This window comes from Myotis myotis, unplaced genomic scaffold, assembly GCF_014108235.1.
Source record: "Myotis myotis isolate mMyoMyo1 unplaced genomic scaffold, mMyoMyo1.p scaffold_m19_p_1, whole genome shotgun sequence".
Classification (NCBI taxonomy): Eukaryota; Metazoa; Chordata; class Mammalia; order Chiroptera; family Vespertilionidae; genus Myotis; species Myotis myotis.
The window spans coordinates 125513761-125534570 of record NW_023416313.1 but is presented as its reverse complement, the minus strand read 5'-3'; the positions used below and the strand labels follow the sequence as shown (position 1 = coordinate 125534570).

At 35.8% G+C, this 20810-nt stretch overlaps 1 protein-coding gene across 16 annotated transcripts in view; it reads right to left on the bottom strand.

Moving 5' to 3' along the window:
* Nucleotides 1-20810, bottom strand: part of ARHGAP12 (Rho GTPase activating protein 12) — a 206078-nt gene that overhangs the window by 28836 nt on the left and 156432 nt on the right. For 14 of the 16 annotated variants that reach the window (XM_036351214.1, XM_036351162.1, XM_036351195.1 and 11 more), the window contains 3 exons: nucleotides 12851-12912; nucleotides 7852-7911; nucleotides 3350-3431 (listed from right to left, as the gene is read on the bottom strand). In XM_036351214.1, coding sequence (XP_036207107.1) covers nucleotides 3350-3431; nucleotides 7852-7911; nucleotides 12851-12912 — 204 coding nt within the window. The remainder of the gene's footprint in view (nucleotides 1-3349; nucleotides 3432-7851; nucleotides 7912-12850; nucleotides 12913-20810) is intronic. The other 2 variants (XM_036351176.1, XM_036351205.1) reach the window with 1 other exon arrangement.

Here is a 20810-nt window from a genome sequence, read left to right as displayed (position 1 = left end):
TCAAGGAGACTTAGCAGCTATCCAATACATAGAAACAAACACAGGGAAGCAGCCAAAATGTGGAGACAAAGAAACATGTCACAAATGAAAGAAAGCAAACTATTGGATATAGAGTTCAAAACCATGGTTATAAGATTACTCAAGTATCTTCTAGAAACCTCTGAGGAACTTAGTGAGAACTTCAAGGATCTTAGTGAGAATGCAAAAAAAATGGAAAAGGACCAATCAGAAATTAAGCATAAATGGCTGAAATAAAGAATAATATACAGGGATTCAACAGTAGACTAGAGGATCCCAAGAATCAAATCAATGATTTGAAATATGAAGAAGCAAAAAACACCCAACCATAAGAGCAAAAAGAATCCAAAAATATGAAGATAGTGTAAGGAGCCTCTGGGACAACTTCAAGTGTACCAACAACCGAATTATGAGGGTGCCAGAAAAAGAGAGAGCAAGATACTGAAAACCTATTTGAAGAAATAATGACAGAAAACTTCCATAGCCCTAGCTGGTTTGGCTCAGTGGATAGAACGTTGGCCTGCAGACTGAAGGGTCCCAGGTTCGATTCCTGTCAAGGACACATGCCTGGATTGCAGGCTCGATCCCCAGTAGGGAGTATGCAGGAGGCAACTGATCAATGATTCTCTCTCATCATTGATGTTTCTATTTTTTTCTCCCTCTCCCTTCCTCTCTGAAATATATATATATAGAAGAAAGAAAACTTCCCCTACCTGGTGAAAGAAATAGATTTACAAGTCCAGGAAGCACACAGAACCCCAAACAAGAGGAATCCAAAGAGGACCACACCAAGACACATCATAATTAAAATGCCAAGGGCTAAAGACAAAGAGAGAATCTTAAAAACAGCAAGAGAAAAACAGTTTGTTACCTACAAGGAAGTGCTGTACGACTGTCAGCTGATTTCTCAACAGAAACTATGCAGGCCAGAAGGGAGTGGCAAGAAATATTCAAAGTGATGAATAGCAAGGACCTACAACCAAGATCACTCTTCCCAGCAAAGCTATCATTTATTTAGAATTGAAGGTCAGATAAAGAGATTCACAGACAAGGAAAAGCTAAAGGAGTTCATCACCACCAAATCAGTATTATATGAAACTAGAGGCCCAATGCATGAAATTTGTGCAAGAGTAGGCCTTCCTTCTCCTGGCTGCCAGCACCAGCTTCCCTCTGGCATCCAGGACCCGGGCTTCCCTCCAGCACCCAGGACCCAGGCTTCTCTCCGGCCACCGACAGGCACATGGGACCCGGGCTTCCCTCTGGCCACTGGCAGGCACCCGGGACCCGGGCTTCCCTCACAGCCCTGGCTTCGTCCAGAAGCTCATCCAGAAGGACGTCCAGTCTAATTAGCATATTATGCTTTTATTATTATAGATGCTGAAGTGTATTCTTTAAGAAGAGGAAGAAGAAAAAGATAAAGATAAAAAATTTGAACAACATGACAACAAAATCCTTATCTATGAACAAGTGAATCTAAAAATAAAATGAATAAAAAATCTGATGAACAGAATAAACTGGTGAATGAAATAGAATCAGGGGCATGGAAATGAAACAGACTCACGATTCTCAGACAGTAGAGGGTGTGGGGGGGTGGTGCGGGAAGAGATTAGACAAAGATCTTATATGCATGTATGCATTACCTATGAACACAGACAATAGGGCAGTGAGGGCCTGGGGTGGGATGGAAACTGGGTGGAGGAGAGCTATGGAGGGCGGGAAGGACATCTGTAATAATCTCAACAATAAAGATTAATTAAAAATAAAATAGTCGTGCCCTGGCCGGTTTGGCTCAGTGGATGGAGCGTCGGCCTGCGGACTGAAGGGTCCCAGATTCAATTCCGGTCAAGGGCATGTACCTTGGTTGCAGGCACAACCCCAGTAGGAGGTGTGCAGGAGGCAGCTGATCGATGTTTCTCTCTCATCGATGTTTCTAACTCTCTATCCCTCTCCCTTTCTCTCTGTAAAAAATCAATAAAATATATATTTTTTAAAAATAGCCCTAACTGGTTTGGCTCAGTGAATAGAACGTCGGTCTGCGGACTGAAGGGTCCCAGATTCGTTTCCAGTCAAGGCCATCCATGTACCTTGGTTGCTGGCACAACCCCAGTAGGGAGTGTGCAGGGGGCAGCTGAATTGATGTTTCTCTCTCATCGATGTTTCTAACTCTCTATCCCTTTCCCTCTCCCTTCCTCTCTGTAAAAAATCAATAAAATATATTTTAAAAAATAAAATAAAATAATAAAAACTAAAAATCACTACATTACCATGTGTTTTACCCTATTCCACATCTGCTTAGCTTTTACTGAGATTATAAAACACAGTGTGATTGTACTTTAATTATACCGATCTGAAATGATTACCAATATTAGATTAATAAAATTTCATATAAAGGCAAAAATTCAAATAGTGAATCCCCACAGGTAAAAATTCATTAAGAATTTTACAATTTCAATACTGGCTAGGTCGGTGAATTTTAAACTATGTTTCTGCGATTGCAATTAATTGTAACTAATGCATATTAAGCATTCAAAAAGTAGTAGGTATTATGTCAAAAATTATACTTTTTAGAATTTGTACTACAAATAACTGAGGAGTAATAATAGTAAACACTCAAATATACAAAAAGTTTCAAAATGCTACAAGTAATGGTGACATTTCTTTCTCTTCTAAAAGCTGGCTGACATTATATACAGACATAGACACCTGAATCACTGACTAGTATCTAGGGGTCAGTTCAAGGTGGAGCTTGGCACATTGTTGCTTATTTTCTGATTAAATACTTGAAACAGCCAAGTCACAAACAGAGAAGAGCTTTAACATCCTGAACATGAATCAAGAAATGTACTAGTATTTGTTCTATCATGCCTAAATAGTAAGCCCACCTTTCAGTTCAATGGATAAAACATAATTTGTTGATTTTAAGACATCATCTGTACACTGCAGTGTCTTCACCACCCAAAGTCAAGTCTTCTTCTGTCACCATACATTTGGCTCCCTTTATCCTCTTTCACCTCCCCCCCACCTCTTTTTCCCTCTAGTAACCACCATACTGCTGTCTGGGTCATGAGTTTTTGTGTATTTGTCTAATTTGTTCATTTGTTTGAATGAAATCATATGGTTCTTGACTCTTTCCATCAGACTTATTTCACCTACCATGATATTTTCAAGGTGTATCCATGTTATTGCAAATGGCAGTATTTAATCTTTTTCATTTACTTTTTTTTCACATTAGCTATAGCTAGAAGGACTATGGAATACTTCATGAACTTCAGGTACAATACTATTGACATATTTTGAATGCATAAAGCCTCCAAAGAAAAGAAATACTTACCCAACTTGTGCTACTTCCTTGAGTTTTGGTAAAGAGTAAAGATGAACCCTGCAACACAGCCCAAGAAGACAACCAGTTCTTTCTGTAATTATAAAGATGACCAATTAAAGTTCAATTCCCTAGTTTTTCCAACCAAACTTTAAAAATGAAACACTATTTAGTGGTTATCAATGTTGTCAAAATTTACAGTCATTATTGATACTCTAATTGTTTTTATTAGGGATATAAAGCTAATGAAAATTACAATAATTTCATTATCCCAACCTGACCATAAAGGCCCCAAAATAAATGAAGTTAGAGATATAGTTTATCAGAATAACTATATATCTAATTATGCTTATAGGGTACTAATTACAGGATTCTGAATATAGAAATATATAGAGGAAAACCCATTTATTCTCATTCAATCTATACTCCAGAGGTAACCATTGTTTACCTTATAAGGGAATTCAATAGCTGACAGGTTAAAGTAAAATGTTAAATATGTCTACTACAGAAATTTATTAAGACTTACCGTACAGCCAAACATGTGGCCAGTTTTGTGAAAACTCTACAGGCACTCAAAAAAAAGGTTTATTCTCCATTTTCAGAGTGTAGAATTTAATATCAATCAATCAGACCTACATTATTATTTTATTTATTTTTATATCTATTTAAACTTCAAAGATTAAGAAAAGGGAAATAAAGTTCACTACTACTTAGTCAACTAATATTTGACAAGAATACTCAATGGAAAAAAATAATTTTCAATAAATGGTGCTGGGATACTTGAATATTCATACTTAAAAGAATGTAGCTAAATCCATAGCTTACACTACTCACAAATATTCACTCAAAATAGATTAAAGACCTAAATGTAGGACCTAAAACCATGAAACTTCTAGACAAAAACATAGAATAAAGCTCCCTGACGTGAGTCTTGGTAATAATTTTTAAAAATATGACACTTAAAGCACAAGCAACAAAATAAAAAAGTGGGACATCAATAAAGCTCTACATAGTGAAAGAAACTATCAACAAAGTGAAAATACAACCTACAGAATGGGGGAAAAATTTACAAACCAGATTCCTGATAAGGGGTTAATATCCAAAATGTATAAAGAACTCACATAACTCAACAGCAAAAGCCCATATAACCAAATGAAAAAAAAAAATGGGCAAAAGACCTACATAGACATTTCTTCAAAGAAGATATACTAAAAGCTAACAGGCACATGACAAGATGCTCAACTAGTCATTAGGAATATTGCAAATTAAAACCACAATGCGATATCACCTCAGACCTGTTAAATGGTCATCATCAAAAGATAAGAAGAAACAACCTGACTGATTTGGCTCAGTGGATAGAGCGTCGGCCTGCGGACTCAAGGGTCCCAGGTTTGATTCCAGTCAAGGGCATGTACCTTGGTTGCAGGCGCATCCCCAGTGGGGAGTGTGCAGGAGGCAGCTCTCTCTCATCGATGTTTCTAATTCTCTATCCCTCTCCCTTCCTCTCTGTAAAAAATCAATAAAATATAAAATAAACAAATAAATAAATAAAAGATAAGAAGAAACAAAATGTGGAGAAAAAGAAACCTTGTGCACTGCTGGTGGGATTGTAAATTGGTGCAGCCACTATGCAAAACAGTATGGAGGTTCCTCAAAAAACTAAATATAGAATTACCTTAGGACCCAGCAATTCCACTTCTGGGCATGTATCCAAAAGAAACAAAAGCACTAACTCAAAAAGATATTTGCTCCTTCATGTTCATAGCAGCATAATTTACAATTGCCCAGACAAGGAAACAACCTAAGTGTCTCCTGATGGATGAATGAATAAAGAAGTTGTGGTTTATATACATATAATGGCATATTATTCAACCATAAAAAATAAAAGGAAATCCTGTCATTTGTGACAACATGGATAGAACTTGAAGGCATTATGCTAAGTGAAATAAGTCAGACAGAGAACGACAAATACTATATGATCTCACTTATATGTGGAATTTTATAAACAAAACAAAACTCATAGAAAGAGGCAGAAGGTGAGGAGGAAACTGGCCTTGCAGAACTTGTTAACTAAATGCAGAGGCCATGGAACTGTGAACAATGCACTGGGGGGGGGGGGGGGGGGGCAGGGGGGGTTGTTATGCTGGTGCCAGGACAGACCATCGGATGTGGCCTGACACCTGGGGGCCTTCCTGCAGGGCCATGAAGGGGGGGAGGGGGCATATCTGCAAGACAAAGACCCCAGCGGGATATATAGACAGGTTCTCTGCATGTTTCTTCACTCTGATTTGGAAATTATTCCTGGAGTCTACTAGTGTTAATAAACAGGGTCTCTCCCTTTCTCTAGGAAGCGTGCTTGGTATTTCTTTGGTTCTCTGTAACAAAGGTAGGGGGAGGAAGGTGGTCAAAATATACAAACTCACAGTAATAATATAAGTAAGTACTAGGCATATAATACAACATGACAACTATGAGTAAATCATATGAGTTCTCATCATAAGGAGAAAATATTTTCCTTTTTTCTTTTCTTCTTTTTTTGTTTATTGTATCTATACGAGAAGATGGATGTTAGCTGAACCTATTATGGTAATCATTTCACAATATATGTAAACCAAACCATCTTGCTGTATGCCTTAAACTTAATACAGTGATGTATGGCAATTATTTCTCAATAAAACAGAGGGGAAAAGACAAATATTCTAAATTTCAAAAAAAGTTTAGGGGGGCGGCCCTAGCTGGCTTGGCTCAGTGGACAGAGCATTGGCCTGCGGACTGAAGGGTCCCAGGTTTGATTCTGGCCAAGGGCAAATGCCTGGGTTGCAGGCTCCGTCCCCAGTGTGGGGTGTGCAGGAGGCAGCCAATCAATGATTCTCTCTCATCATTGATGTTTCTATCTCTCTCCTTCTCCCTTCCTCTCTGAAATCAATAAAGAAATTAAAAAAAAAAAAGTTTAGGGGGGGATGGAAGATATCTGTAATAGTGTCAAGAATAAAAACAAATTAGGAAAAAAAGTTTACTATATCCAAGTTTCTATCTATTTATCTTTTTATTTCCTGTTCTTTTTGCCTATGAATCTTCATGCATTTGGTGAATGGCTGTTCTTAATGATTAAGATTCATAGTGGATTTATTCACTGTGCTTTATCATTCAAAAGTACTAATCTTTGTGATGCTTAATGCTTTTAGCCTGAATTGAACTTGTCTGCTATCAAGATCCCTATTCCTGATCTTTGCATATCTTTGAAAAGCTTTTCTTTTTTTAAATTTGTGAATCATTTTTAGACGTCTCTTTTATATATAATATTTAGTTGGGTTTTGATTTGTGCTTCAGTCTGAGCACCTTTTACTTTTAATAAATGAGTATAGTTGATTTACATTTGTTGAAATTGTGATATGATAGATATGTTTGGTGCTTGTTCTGTCATTTTATTTTACTATTTTGTTTTGTATGGATGTCTTAAAATATTTCATAATTTATTATTTGTAATTTTTTAATATTCAATCTCTGTCCTTAGATAATATCTACTGATTCCCTACATTGAAAAATAGTAAAATATATTTCCACTTTAAATAAACTTCAGCTTAATTTTCAAAATAAAAATACTATAGAAGTAATAAATATATATGTGAGAACAAATACAGAAATTTGAACACAATTAACAATAGCTGCTTTAAGGACTAAAGCACTTCTGTGAATGAGTTGCAAGCAGAATTAATCACATTTATTTTTTCATGGAACCCAATTTTTTGCCAGGAAAAAAACAAACAAACCGCAAAAAACGATTGATGGGCACATTCTGGTTACTTAGACTTGACTATCTGGCAAGTAGACATTATCTCAAAAATAAATCTCTTTCATTTCAAAGACAATAAATGTGTTTGAAATGACATGTTTACTGACATGTTAGATGTACAAGGTAGATTCAGGAATAAAAGTAGCACTCAAGATCTAATTGTGAGCATTCACTGGATACTGGAGTGCCGCAAAGAATTTCAGAAAAAGGTTATTCTTATGTTTTGTAGACTACAGTAAAGTCTTTGTGACCATCATGAAAAGTTCTGGGCTGCTCTGAAAGCAATGGGCGTGCCTCAGCACTTGATTGTCCTAATGTGTAACCTGTACTATGGACAGGAAGTTGCTGTCACAGAATATGGAAACAGAATGGTTTCCTATAGGCAAAGGTGTCAGACCAGGGAGCACTTCATTTCCCTATTTGTTTAATTTATACATACAACATATCATACAAAGAACTGGGCTAGATTCAGAGGAAGGAGTGAAAATTGATGAAAGAAATATCAATGACTTAAGATATCAGTAACCTAAGATATGCAGATGACACCATCTTACTGGTGGAAAGTAGCAATGACTTGAAACTTCTGATGGAAGTCAAAGAAGAAAATGCCAAAGCAGAACTGCATTTGAATATTAAAAAGACAAAAATCGTGACTATAGAAGAAATATACACCTTTAACCTAGACAATGAAGAAATTGATATTGTTAAAGATTTTGCTTACCTTGGTTCAGTCATCAATTCCAATGGAGACTGCAGCCAAGAAATGAAAAGAAGGCTGAGACTAGGAAGGGCAGCAAATGAAGAATTAGGAAAGATCACCAAGAGCAAGGATATGTCATTAGAGACCAAGATTTAAGGTCATCTACACCCTCGTATTTCCAAATACTATGTACTGATGTGAAAGTGGGACATAGTGAAGAAGGCTGAGAGGAAAAAAGTGATTCACTTGAAACATGGTGTTGAAGGAGAGCTCTAAGCATACCCTGGACCACCAGAAGGATGAACAAGTGGATCCTTGAGCAAATTAAGCCTGAGACATTGCTGGATGCAAAAATCACAAAACTAAAACTGTCCTGCTTCGAGCACATCATGAGAAGACAGGGTTCTTTGGAAAAGACAACAATGCTGGAAAAGGTAGAAGACCACAGGTAAGGGGAAGACAAAATATGAGATGCACTGACTCCATAAAAGAAGCCATAGGCATGAGTATACATGAGCTGAACAAGGCTGTTGTGGACAGGACATGATGGGTATCACTCATTCATCTTTGGTGGCTAGGAGTCGGAGCTGACTCAATGGCACATAACACACATTTGTTGACAATAAAAAATTAAAATTTCAAAAAGAAAGATTTTGGAAAACTTGGCATATCTGCTTCTGTGAAGCTGTCAATTTTCCATTACTTAGTGACTATTCTGATTTGTGATTCTTTGATATAATAAAATAAAGTGTCAACATTTGAAATCAGTAAACTTAAACCAGTATTTTCCAAATGACCTACAAGATGCTATAAAATTATGCACGGGTAAAGATTCATTTAAAGTGCAACACAGACCCATGAATTTTCATGGTTTTTCAGTATTCATTGAAACTAACATTTGTGGAGTTTCAGTGCAACAGAAAAAAATATGCACAATAATCTGAGAAGGCTATTAAAATATTCTTCCCTTTTTCAACTTTATCTGTGTAAAGAAAGATTTTCTTAATATACTTCAACCAAAATAATGTCACAGCAAACTGACTACCAGCAGATATGATAATCTAGCTATATTCCATTAAGCCAGATATTAAAGATTTGTGAAAATGTAAAACAATATAATGCTTCTCATGGAAATTTTTTTGTATTGGAAAATACAGGGGGTTTTCTTCATAAAAATGTTATTCATGTTAACATGTAACAGGTCATTAGCTTTAAAAGTTAATAAATATTCTTAAATTTTGTTTTAATTTCTCACAGTAAATAACAATAAACTATATAAACGTAAGTTATTTGCAGTAATTAATGACTTTTAAGAGTTTAAAAGGTCCCTCGGATCAAAATATATGAGGACCACTAATATACTGGAAATGCAAAGACTATTTTGTTCAACTCTATGTAAACTTGATGATAAAATGGATGATATTCTTAGAAAAATATAAATCAACAAAAGTATTCCCCAAAAAAGTAGAAAATCTATAAGACTATCACCGTTAAAACAACAATAAAAACCAAGTGGCCAAAGAATTATTTTTACTAAATACAGTCAAAAGAGAAAAATAAAGACCCAATTTACAAGTGATTTGTACTGAAGAACAGTTTAAGGAACAGACAGTTGCAGTATTTGTAACGCTATTTTCAAGCACTAAAAACTTCCAATACTAATATTGGACAAAGAAAGTTCAATATAAACAGAGATTTGATTGCTCATCCACATAGATTTGAAAGCTCAACTACATGTAGATTTTAAACCTTTCTTAAACAACAGATTGATCTCATTTGGACTATAAAATCATAGCATTTTACAAATTTTTAAAAACTGGAGAAAATGCAACTTAGTTTACAAAGACATCAACCAAACAAGCAAACAACTCAAGAGAAAAACTAAGGTAAGAACTGACAATTCAACAATAAAAATACAAATGACTTATGACACTCTTCCCCCCGCCCACACACACACAAAGACAAATAAAGAATACCATTTTCTCTCTAATCTCTTTAAGCAAAGATCAAAGAATTTGACAACATATTAAACTGCAAAGGTGTGGAGAAATCCACTGCTACTGAGAGGTATGGACTGATTCAATGATTTAGAGAATAATTTGGAACACTATGAAGATGACCATTGAATATGGCCTAGCAATTCCACTTTTATAAAATTTACTAGTAGCCCAGTGCACGAAATCCGTGCACATTAAAAGGGAACTAATTAGCGGAAATATTTTAATATTGCTATTTGCCCTTTCTCTATAATAGAAGTGTGAGAGATGAAAGGAAATTAGTAAAATGTATATGAAAATAATATATAAATTTAATAATAAATAAACAGTAACAAAAGGATATAACAACAGAGGCATGATATAAAAATGACAAAACATGATATGAAAACAACAAAAACATGATATAAAAACAACAGTGATGCAAACAATGACTGATAAAGTGATTAAACTTATTCTAATATCTCCCTGTACACCACATGAAGAGTGAAAACACTTTCAGAGTGCTTGACTAATTTCCCTTGTGATGAAGTATGTAGAACTTTAACTTTAACGTCACACTCTCTTTGAACTCGAGAGAAAGCAACATATAACTGATCATGTGCGAAAACGGGTTCAGGTAGGAATATGCCTACTCTGTCTAGAGTTTGTCGTTGTGATTTATTAATAGTCATCACAAATGCTGGCATCACGGGAAACTGTCATTGAATCAATTTAAATGGGAGGCCAGTGTCAGATGGGGACAAATCAATTTTTGGAATCAGAATAGCCTATCCCTCTGCAGATCCTGTTAATACTTCAGCTTCGATAATATTAGGTCATAATCTTTTGATAATAAATCTGGTACCATTACAAGGACCCCATTTACTATTAAGATTTCTCAAGAGCATGATGATTGCACCCACTTTCAATTTTAATTTATGACACAGCATTCCCAAAGGAGTAATACTATTAAAAAATTCGATGGGAAAATTTTCTTTTTCAGCATCATCTGTGGAATCAATGGAATCATCACTCAAATATGTGCGAAAATCTCCATCAAGTATATCCAAAATTTCTTCATTTAATTTTTGAATGTGATCATTTTTTGGACAAAGAATTGCACGTATAGGTATATTTTTAATATTATCTATAGACATAGTATTTCCAAAGGTAGCTTTAATAATAGATGCATTACAAATCATTTCACACGGGATTTCAATAATATCCATTCCTAAATGAAAACTGCTATCAAGTTTGCCATCTCCAAGTTTTACTAACCATTCACTATAAGCAGAATCCTCTGATCTCATATTTGTTGTAAGAGACAACTTTCTGAAACATCCCCAAACACTGCAGTACTTTAAACTCGTTTGTACTATGGCCGATCGCATAGCATGAGGTACAATACTGAGACATTGTTGAAAATCCCCTCCAAGAAGGAGAACTTTCCCACCAAATACAACATTCAAATTTCTCTTAGTAATCTGTCTATGGCATTTATAGCATGACTGGATGCCATGGTGCATTCATCAATAATGAGAAGTTGGGCCTTTTTAATAGTTTTAGCAACTTCACTATTTATATCGAGTCTAGAAATTGAAGTTTCATTTAGTGCAGTGGTTCTTAACCTTCCCAATGCCACAACCCTTTAATACAGTTCCTCATGTTGTGGTGACCCCCAATTTCATTGTTACAAATTGAACATAATTAAAGCATAGTGATTAATCACAAAAACAATATATGTAATTATATATCTGTTTTCTGATGGTCTTAGGCGACCCCTGTGAAAGGGTCATTCGACCCCCAAAGGGGTCGCGACCCACAGGTTGAGAACCGCTGATTTAGTAGAATGGGTAATTTATATTGGGAATGAAAGGTGCTTCCACTGAGAAGTAAAATTGCAGCAATTCCTGTAGATGCTGTGGGTAAAACAGTACTACCATAACCTCTAATATAATGTATTAAAACTTTATAAAGATATGCCTCCACGCTCCAAGGGCCGGTTCCTGCCTCAAACCTTGCCCTCCCAGGAAACAGCTCAGGGAGGGCGCATCCCTTGGCAACGCGACCCAGGACTCAGTGCCTCTATGCTCCAAAAGCCGGTTCCTGCCTCAAACCTTGCCCTTACTGGAAATAGCTCAGGAAGGGCACAGCTGTGGCTAAGAGGACCCAGGACTCAGTGCATCCATGCCCCGAGGGCGGGTTCCTGCCTGAAACCTCGCCACCCTTGCGGGAAACAGCTCAGGAGGGTGCAGCCGTTTCCAAGACAACCCCTGCAGGACTGACTTCCTTCCGGCTGGTCGAGCCTCGGTCGCGATGTTACATGCAGGGTTTTTATATAAATAAGATTCTATAGGCCTATTTATATACTTACAAGATAAACTATGCAAGACACTAGGTATAATTTTGTTGGTAATAGCAACAAAATGTAAACATCATAAATGTCTACCAATAGATAGGCATATTTACATACTTGCAAATAATGAATAGTTCAATGAACTGTGATATAGCCATACAATATGTAACTATGCAGCAGTCACAAACAATGTGGCAGCTCTGCATGCAATGAAATGAAACCATGTCCAAGATAAACTGTCAAAAGATTGTACTTAAAAATTAATCTATGCACATACAAATATATATTTATTTTCTCTGAAGGAAAATACTACATCTCATTAGATTTAGCTTGTTGCCTCTGGGGAGAGGAACTGATGGCTGGGTGACTGACTTTTGATTAAATATTGTGCATACCTTTGTTTTTTTGTCATGTGCATTTATTACTTACTAAAAAAAATTTAATAAAGCTAATCCTTGCTCAGAATCCTCTGCCTTTTCACGTCTAATTTAATTTCACCTTAATATGTCAAGACAAAGAAAAAATTTCATACATTTCATGACAATAATACATACATTATATTAGAAAATATATTATTTGAAATTCTTATAGACTTTTTAAACATTTCTACTAGCATATAATTAAATTCATGTTTTCTTTATTTCAATCAGATGAAACATATCAGAACATTTATTATTTGTGTACTTACCGAACCTTTTTTCCATTTTCAGTAATTTTTGTTACATTTAATAATCCATATTTCTCTTGACCCTATGGAACAGAGTAATATATATATCATTCATATAGACAATGAAGTCCAAACCTTTACATATGACTGGATCAAAATGATCTGATACTCTAAAAATTAGCTTAAAAGAAACGATTAGTTTGTATGTATTGTGTTTAGTTCTTTTTAACACCTTGCTGACCAGTCACAAGTATACTCGTGTTTCCGTGTCCAAACATTGCTGACCCGTCAGAAGTTAACTCAGGTCTTTTTCTCAACTCATTAGTCAGAGATGTGACAAACAATATATCTAATTCTTTAAAATACATCAAATTCTTTTTAAAATACCACATTGCAGCAGAGAAGACCATTTAAGTAAATTATGTGCAGATACTTTATTTGTCAGACTTTGGTAGTCAGCTGGAAGATAGTACTTTGTCAGAAGATAGTAATAAGTCTGACATTAGACCATCATGAAGGCAAGAGAGAAATGTGATAGTATCTGACAGTGAAAGTGATTCTGAAGAAGAATGAGCAGAAAAAGATATTTTACCAGCCCTGGAGGATTTTATAAATGTTTCAGATGTAACTGTTCAATCTGAAAACCCACAAAATATAAGTAAGCTTTTTTTTAAAAAAAAATTGTTTTGTTGTAGTTAATCCTCACCCGAGGATATTTTTCCATTGATTTTTAGAGAGAACAGGAGGGAGGGAGAGAGACAGAGAGAGAGAAACATCAATGTAAGAGAGACACATCAATTGGTTGCCTCCTGCACATGCCCCAATCAGGGTCAGGAATCGAGCCTGCAACCAAGGTGCATGTCCTTGACTGGAATCAAACCCAGGATCCTTTAGTCCATGGGCCAACACTCTATCCACTGAGCCAAACTGGCTAGGTCCCAATTTATTTTTTGATTTCACTACTTCTCAAATCAATTTATACCATCAACAAATGGAAAAATACCACAAAACCTCTGCTAAAGCTTCACCATAGACAGACGTTACTTATATTGATAGATACTAGTATAAAGAAGTTTCTTGGTTTAATTATATTGATGGAACTAAAAAAGAAGTCAGAATAAAAAAATTACTGGTCAACCAATCCCTTACTTGAACCACCCATCTTCCTTCCTTCCTCCCTCACTCCCTCCCTCCCTCCCTCCCTCCCTCTTTCCCTTTCTTTCTTTCTTTCTTTCTTTCTTTCTTTCTTTCTTTCTTTCTTTCTTTCTTTCTTTCTTCTTTCGAGAAATATTCTATGTTCTTTTTATTTTTAATTGATTTCAGAGAGGAAGGGAGAGGGAGAGAGAGTTAGAAACGTCAATGATGAGAGAAAATCACTGATTGGCTGCCTACTGCACGCCCCCTACTGGGCATTAAGCCCGAAAGCCAGGCATGTGCCCTTGACTGGAATTGAACCTGGGACCCTTCAGTCTGCAGGCAAACACTCTATCCACTGAGCGAAACCAGTTAGGGCGAATTACCCGTATTTCTAAAAACTATGACTGGATAGAGGTTCAAGCAAATACATTCTGTCATCTGAATGACAATTCACAAACAACATGTAACACAGACCATCTTTACAAAGTTATACCTCTTTTGGATCACTTTATTTAGAAATTTAAATCTTTATATATACCAAAACAGCAGTTATCACTCGAAACAATGATTCCATGGAGAGGACGCATCAGATTCAAGACATATAATCCAGCAAAAATAATAAAACATGGAATTTTAGTAAGAATGCTTTGTGAAAGTAAAGAGTGGTTATATTTGTAACTTCAAGATATATAATACAGAGGGTGGGTGGATGGGAAAAGATCAACCAAAGAACTTGTAAGTATATATGCATAACCCATGGACACAGATAATAGGGTGGTAAAGGCCTAGGGTGGGGGTTGGGGACAGGCTAGAAGATGTAAATGGGGGGAAATAGGAGACGTATGTAATCCTTTCAACAATAAAGATTTTTTAAAAAGATATATAATATAGGGAAAGGCAAAAAGTTACAACGGACTATATTATCCGTCTTATAGCCTTTTTTGGTTCTTGGCATCATATTTACCAAGATAATTAGTACAACAGCATATCTACAGCTGAGCTATTATTGAAGAATAAAACACTGGTCTGTGAACAATAAGGGAAACCGTAGGTTGCCAAAACTACTAAAAGAAAAGCAGCCAGCTACACAGGAAAGTTCTGCCTTGAAATAGCCAGTCCAGCAAGGTGTTAAAAACACAACTTTTTTTTTTCTTGCTTAAGATATTACAAAGAGTAGTACATTTGTCTCCTTTTTTCCCCCTTGACCTTCCCCAGCCTCCCCTACCCGCTGCCCCCCGCCCCCTACCCCCCCCCCACCCCGCCGCCAGTGTCTTGTGTCCATTGGTTATGCTCATATGCATGCATACAAGTCCTTTGGTTGATCTCTTACCCACCCCACCCCGCCCCCAATCCTCCTCAGCCTTCCTACTGTAGTTTGACAATCTGCTTAATGCTGCCCTGCCTCTGTATCTATTTTTGTTCATTAGTTTATAATGGTCTTTATTATCTATAAATGAGTGAGATCATGTGGTAATTATCTTTCTCTGACTGGCTTATTTCACTTAGCATAATGCTCTCCAGTTCCATCCATGCTGTTGCAAATGGTAAGAATTCCTTCTTTTTTACAGCAGCATAGTATTCCATTGTGTAGATGTACCACAGTTTTCTAATCCATTCATCTACTGATGGGCACTTAGGCTGTTTCCAGATCTTAGCTATGGTGAATTGTGCTGCTATTAACATAGGGATGCATATATCCTTTCTGATTGGTGTTTCTGGTTTCTTGGGATATATTCCTGGAAGTGGGATCAGTGGGTCAAATGGGAGTTCCATTTTTAACTTTTTGAGGAAGCTCCATACTGTCTTCCATAGTGGCTGCACCAGTCTGCATTCCCACCAGCAGTGCATGAGTGGTTCCTTTTTCTCCGCATCCTCTCCAGCACTTGTCGTTTGTTGATTTGTTGATGATAGCTATTCTGACAGGTGTGAGATGGTACCTCATTGTTGTTTTGATTTGCATTTCTCGGATGATTAGTGACTTTTGGGCATGTTTTCATGTCTCTTGGTTTCTGAATGTCCTCTTTTGAAAAGTGTCTATCTAGGTCCCTTGCCCATTTTTTGATTGGATTGTTTATCTTCCTTTTAAGTTGTATGAGTTCCCTATAAATGTTAGAGATTAAACCCTTATCAGTGATAACATTGGCAAATATGTTCTCCCATGCAGTGGGCTTTCTTGTTTTGTTGATGGTTTCTTTTGCTGTGCAGAAGCTTTTTATTTTGATGTAGTCCCATTTGTTTATTTTCTCTTTAGTTTCCAATGCCCTCGGAGATGTATCAGTGAAGAAACTGCTTCGGCATATGTCTGAGATTTTGTTGCCTTTGGATTCTTCTAGTATTTTTATGGTTTCCCGTCTTACATTTAAGTCCTTTATCCATTTTGAGTTTATTTTTGTGTATGGTGTAAGTTGGTGGTCTAGTTTCATTTTTTGCATGTATCTGTCCAATTTTCCCAGCATCATTTATTGAAAAGACTGTCTTGACTCCATTGTATGTTCTTGCCTCCTCTGTCAAATATTAATTGAGCATATTGGTTCAGGTCGATTTCTGGGTTCTCTATTCTATTCCATTGATCTATATGTCTGTTCTTGTGACAGTACCAGGCAGTTTTCAGAACAGTGGCTTTGTAATACAGCTTGATATCTGGTATTGTTATTTTCATTATGTCTATAATTTAAAACTTCCTCTTCTCAAGTCATAGCAGCCCTATAAAGTATTCTGCTATCAAATTAGATTTCCATATAAATGCTACAAGTCAGAACTGGAAAAATTATTTGTGACTTTCTATTCCAAGAAAGTGATACAATGTTATGATAAAATACCACAAAAATGAATTACTCTGCTGTTACTTTACAACAATATAGTCTGAAAATTATTTAAGATATTAACCCACTTTGTCAAAATGTAAAAATATCTAGGTAGAACAAATGCAGCGACTGTATTTAAACTACTCAAAAGTAATGGCCGTATGCATAGAATTAGCCTTAATGTAGCATAAAAAAATTCAGTATGTGCTTCATTAAACATATTATAAGATGGTAAATTGGGCCCTGGAAAAACTAGATATATTAGTCAGTTGATGTCAAAAATAGTGACATAGCTTTAATCACCAAACCCTATGAAGGTAAAAGTCACTATGCTCAAGTTAAATGTTATTTTAAAATTACTTCAGGTAGAACTAAAGAGCACTTCCTCATTGCTTTAGCTTCCTATATTCAAATGAATTTAATCAAAATGAATGGGTGCCTATGGTAACCATCAATTTTAGTAAGCACTGAATGTACATGACAGAGCAGTCAATTTTGTTTTATCTGAAACACATACACACAGACAAAAAAAATATTCCTAATTCAAAATTTATTTATATTTAACTGACACCTTAGCTATTTTCTCCATGTATTTTAATTACAAAAAAAATAAATATTTCTTGTATAAGAGATAAACACAATACAAAACATTTCCTCAATAATATCTAAAAGGTAATGTTTGAAAGTTTTGTCTGGTCTGATAAAAACTCACATCTATAAACTCACATCTATGGCATACTGTTGCTGACCCACATTTTTTGTATACTGGGAAATTGAGAAACACTCATGAAGTTTTACTATAATTCTTTCAAAAAGCATAGGTTAGAGTGCCTTAGATATGCAAGTCTGATCTTTTCATAAAAGCTTTGTTGTGTCTCAACAAAAACATCAATTACACAGTTGTAAGTGTGTGCACAGGATGGTCAGTAAGAACATTCCTCAATTTACTATCAGAAGTAGAGAAAAAAATTTCAATGATACAGGAACTAAGTAACACCATTAATCTGAGAAGATGGGTACTGGTTATGTGAGCACAGGAACTGGAAGGATAGAGATAGGAATCAAGCCTATTAAAAAAATGCCAAAATTGAAACTGTGCAGGGCAACAAAGCAGAGGCAGAAAGGAAATACAGGTGTCAAAACACACAGAGATAGCCATAATGACAAACAGCCTATGCCTAAGGATGAGAAAGACACTCTATATCAGGGATTCTTACCTAAATCAATGGATGGATTAAAACTGGTACAAAATTTGTGCATGTATATGCATCATTCAAGAAAAAGGTCTAAAACTTTCACAAAATTCTCACAGGGATCAAGACCCAATTACTAATGCTCTAAGTCAGGGGTCCTCAAACTACGGCCCACGGGCCACATGCAAATACAAATATTGTATTTGTTCCCGTTTTGTTTTTTTACTTCAAAATAAGATATGTGCAGTGTGCATAGGAATTTGTTCATAGTTTCTTTTTAAACTATAGTCCGGCCCTCCAACAGTCTGAGGGACAGTGAATTGGCCCCCTGTTTAAAAAGTTTGAGGACCCCTGCTCTAAGTATTAAGCACTCTAACTTGAATCCTATCTAATAAAGAGGGAATATGCCAATTGACCCTCTCACCATCGCAAAGATAGCGGCGCCCACAGCCAATAAGGAGGGAATATACTAATTGCCTGCCACGCCCTCAAAGATGGTGGCGCCCAGAGCCACAAGATGGCCATATCAAAAATACAAAAACAATTACCATCCATTGTGGTAAGTGCTGTGAGAAAGCTGTAACTAAATCAATCTGGGAGAGAAAGAAGGCTTCCTGGAGACTGACACTTGAGCTAAGGAGTAAGAGTTAGCTAGATGGAGACGAGATGAAAACAAAACAAAACAAAAAAAATAGATAGTACAAAGGCACAGAAGCTTGAGAGAACATAACATGTGAGGGCCTTTAAATGTTCTCAGAGTATTGGATGAGGTGAAGTAGCAAGTAATAGGCAGTGAAAAGAATGAATTAAGAAAGGGTGGCAGACTGGAATCCAACTACAAAAGTAACCTAATAATTTCCATAAGAAATATTGAAGTCCTGAGCTAGGGCAGTGACAGTGAGAGAGTGAAGAGGGCCTAAATTTGAGAGAGATTCAGAAGACAATGTGAGGGTGAGAGGGAAGATCTGAGGGAAACTCCCAAGCTTGAGCAACTGGGTAGATGTGGCATCTCAGCTTCAATGACACTTTTTTAGAGAAGCTTTCCCTGACCACTCGTAAGTAGAAGCTTCCTCAATCCTCCCATTATTTACTACTGCCCCCAGTTTTGTCTCCTTCATTGCACTTAATACAAAGTATAATGATATATCCATTGGAGTACTAAATACTCGAATAGGTTGTATACTGGGATCATATCTATTATGTTCATTAATATAAGACCAATGCCTTACATGTAGTTCAATACATATTTGTTGAAGTAATAAATCAACAAATTAGCAGTGCTATCACAAAAAAGAAATGTAAGAGAAATGTAACTTTCAAACACTGAAGTTTCTGAATCTGACATAGAAGTGCCAAGTGGACAGATAAATAATACAGGTTTGGCTATACAGGTGAGAGATTTGGTAGAAAAAAATTAGACAGATCTTTATTTCAACAACTATCTGGTATATTTTCTCTACTTATCAGGATTCAAAATTAACCAATGTTTTTGTGTTGCTTAATAAAATAACTTCATAAAAATATCTTAAGTCCGGTAAAATAAAAATGCCCATTTTCACACGTGAATATATCTTAGTCTAAATATAGTTGCTACTCAAAGAAAACTCCATAAAATAAGCAAAAATGTTTTAATAAGGGTTAGCAAAATATGATTAAATTTTAACCTAAAAAAATCTATCCTAATAAGGCAAGAAAATAATAAAATGCCAGTTCCATTAAGTAATTTGAGAAAACTTCCACAGGTTCATAATCACTTTGTAGACTCCAGAACTTCCAATCTTGCATTCATTTAGTAAAATAGGTGCTTTCTAATTTGGGCTAACAAGTATTATGTATCAAAATCAATGCAGTCCATCATATTATAATCACATTCCAGTTAATTATATTATAATAGTTTAATACAAGATTCTTGTAATATAGAAAAAGTAAACTTGCACAATGATATAGTGTTGAAAAAGTCCCAGGAACTTCCAGAACAGATAAATCCAGAGACAGAAGGCACACTAGTGGTTGCCAGGAGGAGAGGGAAGGGAGATGAAAAGATGTGCACCGACTACTTAATGAAAGGGGTGGGGAACAACATCTGGCCTTCGGGCCATATAAGGCCCACAAAATCATTTGGTCTGACACTGCCAAGGCATTAGAGGTGAGTTAGTTAAATGTTTGACCAAATATAGCAGGCTAATTTTTAAGTTGATAATTTTGCATGGCCCTTGAATGATGTATAAATATCCAAATGGTCCCTGGCAGAAAAAAGGTTCCCCACCCCTGGAAGAAGTGTGAGCTTCCCTCTGAGGGATGAGAATGTCCTAAAACTAGATAGAAAAGATAGCTCTGCACACTGTAATATATGAAATATATATACTGAACTGTGTAGTTTAAGATGATTAATGGTTCATTTTGTTACACAAATTTCACCTTAATAAAAAATTTTTAAACCAGTGTTATTAAAAACTTAGATATTCAAATTATGTTTTAAAAAAGGCTTTAAAATAATATTATTCAATGAAAAAAACTACCACACTTGTCCATTAATACTTTTGTTAAGTCAAGTGTTGAAATGTCCTTTTCTCCAAATGGGTAATGTATTTTAATACCATAACTGGAAATACAGGTGAAAAACTTCAAGTTTCCAAGTTGGATAAAATTTTACTCAATAATCTAGAACTTTAAAATGCATATTCTAATAGGCACATCGTGACAGAGAGATTAGGTTTTTAAATCAGCCCACCAAAATCCTATTTAATGTGTACTGTAGTTACATTATAGAAAATATTATAAATTTTAAAGCTGTATACACTGCTATTTCCAAAAATGATTTGAAGAGACTATGAAAAATAACAATGC